A 6,000-nucleotide genomic window follows, 5' to 3' on the forward strand; every position below is an offset into this window, starting at 1 on the left:
ATACAAGTCCTGCAGTTGAGTGACATACAAGCTAACACATTTTTGCAGACCTTCTGTGATCTCTCCCCTGGACCCTATCTTTTATCTAACTCCATCTAATGCAGCATGTTTTTAAAGGATATAAAGAGAATGGGGACTAAGTTCTGAAGAATAAAAAATAAAAATATAAGCTACTACTGTTGCTAGTGTGAAAACTCGGAAGAGCCATTAGCAATGGTTTCTGCTTGCTAATTGAAAAACTAAACTTAACTCAAGAATTACATATTCTCTCTGCTTTTTTGGTCTTTAAAGAAACTAGCTGGCTTGTGAAGGGCAAGTGGCATTAGTGAGCCATTAGGTATGCAATGCGGATCCTCAGGAAAGTGACAGGAACTTAGGACACAGGGCATGCACCGAAGCCTCTCCCTGTCCCGCTGCGGCCAAGTCATACTGGAGCGGTCCCCTCGGCCCCAAGGACAGCCTCCCATCCCCAGGCCCACCCGCCCCCTCCTCCCCCGGGGGACGTGTCCTGACATCTCACCACACTGATGCCGTCATTGAGCAGGGCCTCCCCGAAGATCATCATGTAGAGCTGCTCGTTCACACGCGCCTCCTGGAACACGGCCAGCACTGCCATGGGGTCCACGGACGAGATCAGGCTGCCGAACAGCAGGTTCTGCAGCAGGTTGACGTCGCCGAGCCCGAAGGCCTTGACCTGGCAGATGAGGTAGAGGCAGAGGCCGATGCCGAAGGCGTTGACCAGGGCCCCCAAGCCCGCCCACCACAGGATGGAGCCGAAGTTCTCAAAGAAGGGCCGGGTGGGCATGAAGTAACCGCTCTCCAGCACGATGGGCGGAAGGAGATACAGGAAGTAGATGCTCGAATCCATGACTGGAGGCGATTTGTGGTCGGTGCCGAAGATGATGCCGCCCACCAGCACCCCCACGAGGATGAGGAGGCAGCTTTCTGGCATGAGGCCTGGCAGTCTGTGGTAGACGTGGAAGCCTGGGGAACAGCAGAGCGCCGCAGTTAGGTGCTTGCAAGGCAAAGGGTTCTGGGTGTACTCGAGGTCTTGCAGAGCCGAGCGGGTGGGACCCTGGGCCAGCTGGCTGGCTCCTGAGCCCAGCATCCTGCCTGTAGCAGGAACCCGAAGTGTCTCAGGGGCTGTCCATGGGATCAAGTACTTAATATGGCAGGCTCAGCACAGGTGACAGAATCATTCTCAGCCAGCTGTCCCCAGCCCCCTCCTGCCTGCCTTCCCATCATACAGGGGGCTGAGAGGGCACCCAAGGAAAAAAGAGAACAGAGGGTGCAACTCTGCCCACGCATACCCAGCTGCGAAGCTCATGCAGGGTCTGTCCCAGTCACCAAACCTCAGCTTGTTCCAAACCTACCTTGTGCCATTTCTCACTTCACCAAACAGATGCATAAAAATTAAAGTCCTTTATTTTGTCTCCCTTATTTAACCAAGGGTGCTGCCATGTCTCAGCCCCTGATGAGGGAAATCAGGCCATATTCTCAGGAACCTCCCTCTGCTGCCCGCGCGCCTTCCCACAGTCAGCTCCGGGTTTCTTCAGTCAGCACGCTCGTTAGCTAAAGGCCATCCCCACCTCTCCATTCCTTCAGCCACTGCCTTTATGGAGGGTCTCCCCATTTCTCGTCCTAACTGCCACATTATCCTTCTGACCTCCAATCTCACCCTAAGTCACATTCCACTGCCAGATGATTTTCTACGCCACGTCTCTGGCTGTCTCCATCCCCACCTAAGACCCTGAAGGCACACAAAGCATCTCATGGATTGTAAACCAAGGATACTTGTTAAGCAACCCTGTGCAAAGACCAACACCCTGTTAAGAACTGCGAAGGGGAAGACCAAAGAGGTGGGCTACTGCAAGTCCCAAGACTTGAACAAATAAGATGAAGACAATATGACATATAAGCATATAATGAAGGGAATGTTGAACACACCAACAAACACCGTAGGAGATCAGAGCTCAGCAAAAGAAGAGAGGCAGAAATGGCCCAGCCAGATATTTCTGACATGCACTGAGGAGGTCCACCTGGTTGGAGCAAATTTTGAATTGGGAAAAGTATTGGGAGAAGAGTTGAAAGATGATTTTGAGCCAAATAATAGAGGACCTTGAATTTAAAGCTAAGGAAGGTGGTGGGCTTCCTCCATGGACCATAAGCAGCCAGTGAATGTCTGCCTGGGAAATGTTAGGTTCTGCCATCCAAAGGGGACATGGGCTTCCCCGGCCATGGCTTTGAATTTCTCATTCACTATAAGCAGGCAGGTTAACACAATGGGGTATCATTATGATCACTGGGTATGATCCCCACTCCCACCCCAATCCCACTGGCTTCAAGGTCAGTTTAAGGCCCCCTTCTAGAGTGCTGGCTCCTCATTTTCTACAAATGACTTTCTCCTCCTCCTCCTCCTATCTCTCTTCCTCCTTTTCCTTCTTTTTCTCCTCCTCCTCCTCATTTTTCTCCTTTCCCTTCCCCTTCTCCTTCAGTTAGTGCTTATTTTAACCAAACTTAACTTTTTTTAATATGTAAAGGAGATGTAAGAGCCCATAGTGTGACTTTCTCAGGCCTGTGGCTCCCTAGTTGGGCCCTGCTTCCAGAAATCCAGTTTCCTTAAATGGATCCAACATTCCCCTGCCAAGTTGCACCCTACACAGTTGCAGCAGGAAGAGGCTACACACCCATAAGTAGGGCTCTGCAACAGGAAACGCTGTGTGCATTTCACATTTTAAAACTCTTCTCCCTTTCATGATGGACAATAGAGTCAACGACTTTGAGGTTTTATAGTTTCAGTGCTTGAAACTCAAATGGGCAGGAACAGTAGAAGGCTGGCCTGAAAGTCAAACATGACCCCACAATTCTATTCTTCCCAATGATTCAGGGAGCATTCGTCTATGACAATGCTCCAAGAAGTGAAACTGAAATAAAAGGTAAACCACAAACTCCGAGATGATTTTGTATTATCTTTGTTCCCTAATATGTTTGTTTTATACATGCACAGTTGGGTGTTTCAAAAGGATTAGGGGGGTGGTTTTGATGTTTTTCTGTCAGAGTGCCTAGAGGCAGTAGCAGACACTTAATTATATTCTGTTCAGGTTTTATAATATAATCTTAAAAACCCATAAGAATTCCATAAGTGTTAAAGTTTTACATTATAAGTCATCATCATTATTACAATAATTATTATAATATTATTTTTCCCTTGGTAAATAAGCCATTATGTATCAAACTACCAGCCCAGTACTCGGCACATAGTATATATTCAATAAATATGGCCTTTTTTCTCCCTCACTCCTCATTTCCATATGGAATATAAAAGTAATCTAAATTCTTGAAGACTAGCAAATATGAAATTATACTTAAATGAGCATGTTCCAACTAAGTTATTTTCTTTTTCTAAAGCATGTTGAATTACATCAACATGAAAACCAAGAACATTTAAACCAACAGTTCTATGAACAACAGTGTCCTTACGGTGTTCTTCACTCCTAGACACAATGAGCCAATCCTCTAAAGAACAAGCTACGTTCTACACTAATATGAAATCAAAACTAAGATAAAATGTTCTTTCTGCATTTAGATGTTTACTGATAGACAGGGTGACTAGCTAGCCCGTGACGGATCTAGTTTCCTGACTCTCAGACCTATAACCATTACTATGAAGAGGAAATCGGGTTGCGCAGGGAGTGGTGGGGGCACAGAATCTCTAGAATTGCTTACAAAGGAAAACTCAAGTACCATGTGAAATCACCTTGAATATAATCAGTGTCCATGTGGTTTCAAGACAGTTGTCAGACCCTTTGCTCTGAACTGGGAGTGTTATTTATTTAGAAAGCCATTTTTACTTGAACACAAAAAAATAACGTCAGACCCTTTGTATAACTTAAGGACTTAACAAATTGCACAAGAGTGCTTTGAACCAACAATTCCCATTCAATCTTCACACTTTACTAGCTCAGAATGAATAGCAGTTATAAAGGAGCACCTAATGAATACGTCACTGTCCCCAACACCCATGGGATGGAGTTAGATGAATAGATGGAGCCCACAGAAGTTGACTGTCAAACCTCAAGGCTCAACCCATATCTCACCCATCCTACAGAAAATATATATATTTTATAGATATAAAAATAAACATCAAAATATTTCATAGATTCTATCTCAATAAGGCAATCTACACAATTGAATAATATAACGTTTATAACTGAGGCAAAGGAGACATTATGCTTAGTAATGGAGATAACTGTATCGACTTTACACTTTGGAATAACTGGTTTTAAAGAAACAGGGGGTGCGATTAGGGATTAAATAGTCACAGAGTATAAACTATCACTTTGGTTTTTGGCACAAAGAACCCTTGACTGGAATTTAATCCATTAACTTGAATTCACTTTATTTCACAAAGGATACCAGAGGTGCCCCACTGGCTCCATTAGGCTTAGGTGTAAACCAATATTTTACCGACAGATATCATCTTATACGCCCCCACATCCCGTCACTGAGTGATACGATCTGCCTGTGATAGTCTTGCTCCTTGCTCTCTGTCAATTTGCAGGGAGCACATGCCACTTTTAAAGAATAAACAGTGGGGGCCATTGATGGAGCCCCCAGTTACACAGCCAAGAAAGAAGGAAGAATATTTTACAGAAGAAACATTACGTGGTTCCTAAAATTTCTAACCTTATCACTCCCAGGTCTACAGGATTTATTCTTTATATTTTTTAAAGCATAGAATTTGAGACTTTTACATGCCAAATGTCACATGGTCGTCTCCCTGAAATGAGAAGAAACTAAAAGAGGCCAGGACCCAGAATTGCACTTTTACATCTCAAAGCAAAATCCTGAAGCTCTAAATAGCTTTGTATTAATAAACAGCAGTTATGACTTTCCCTGGACTGAAGGGAAGAGAATCTCCACATAGAATATTTTCCATAATTTTCTGTAAAATTTCTGAAAATTCTCTGTCATAGCAGTAACAGTTAAAATCCACTTAGCCCATCAGTGGGCTATAAGGCATTTTCACATTCATTATCTCACGTGAAAAACAACCCTTCAAACCAGGTATTTGGGGACTTACCTATTTTTGCAAGAGATGCTAGAAGTATCCAGAGGGTGACCTCATAAGGAATTTGCACATAATCGTAATCCAGTTCAAAAACAGATATCCTCTCATCTGGCTCTGAGCTGGCAGCAGCAAACCAAGCATTAGGTACATGCTGGGCAGTGGAAGTTGCAGATTCCTTCAAATCAGAAGATGCTTCAGAACATTCCAGGGCTGTGAGCAATAACAACCAATTCCAAGGACTGAGAGTCATAAACATTTGCAAACCCATACCTGTGGGCTTCTCCGACCTAGCCCCGTGTGCCGGCGTGTGCCACACATCTGCAGTGGGGAGAGTGTCTAAAGAGCAGCTGCATCCACCTGGGTCAAAGGTAATATATGTACAGTCCGTGGGTCATTCCAAGAAGACTTCGGGTCTTTTATCGAGTTCTGCGTATAGATGTTGTCTAATCTTCTTTAAATCATTTGTTTTCAGGCAACTCCGCTTCTGGCTCAATTGCAGTCATTCAATAGACTTGTTAAAGTCCAGAAAGCTACCTGTAGGATCTCCATCTGATCATCACTTGAGCAATTTATGAAGGGAAAACAATACCTCTTCATTGAAAGCCGTTTCCTCACTTCACTGCATACTAGTTTCCTCTTGTGGGTCAAAATTTAAAAGGACACTATAATGCTCATTCTATGTATCATTGGAGTCCTTCTCTTGAGGAAGGGAATCCTTCCCTCCCTATCATATCCCAGCAAGGAGCGACCTGTCCTGCACCTGTTCCTTCTCTCCTCCCCCGGCTCTCTCACTTGTTTTGAATGACCAACGCTTCAGGTAGCTCTTGAACTACACTTAATTATTTGTTCTGATTTGACTTCTGTAATGAAATACTTTCTCTGGGTGCTCTCCGGAGGTCGCACTGCTGACACCTAGTGGGCACCTGTCA

At 44.5% G+C, this 6,000-nt stretch overlaps 1 protein-coding gene across 1 annotated transcript in view; it reads right to left on the bottom strand.

Annotated features, from left to right (window-relative positions):
- The window catches only part of SLC9A4 (solute carrier family 9, subfamily A (NHE4, cation proton antiporter 4), member 4), a 55,493-nt gene extending 49,700 nt beyond the window's left edge, over positions 1-5,793 (bottom strand). The window contains exons 1-2 of the mRNA XM_012641925.1: positions 5,084-5,793; positions 521-984 (exon numbers count right to left, since the gene is read on the bottom strand). Coding sequence (XP_012497379.1) covers positions 521-984; positions 5,084-5,339 — 720 coding nt within the window. The 5' untranslated portion in view covers positions 5,340-5,793. The remainder of the gene's footprint in view (positions 1-520; positions 985-5,083) is intronic.
- Between the last annotated feature and the right edge of the window lie 207 nt (positions 5,794-6,000).

Source organism: Propithecus coquereli, unplaced genomic scaffold (genome assembly GCF_000956105.1).
Source record: "Propithecus coquereli isolate 6110/MARCELLA unplaced genomic scaffold, Pcoq_1.0 Scaffold171, whole genome shotgun sequence".
Taxonomy (NCBI): domain Eukaryota; kingdom Metazoa; phylum Chordata; class Mammalia; order Primates; family Indriidae; genus Propithecus; species Propithecus coquereli.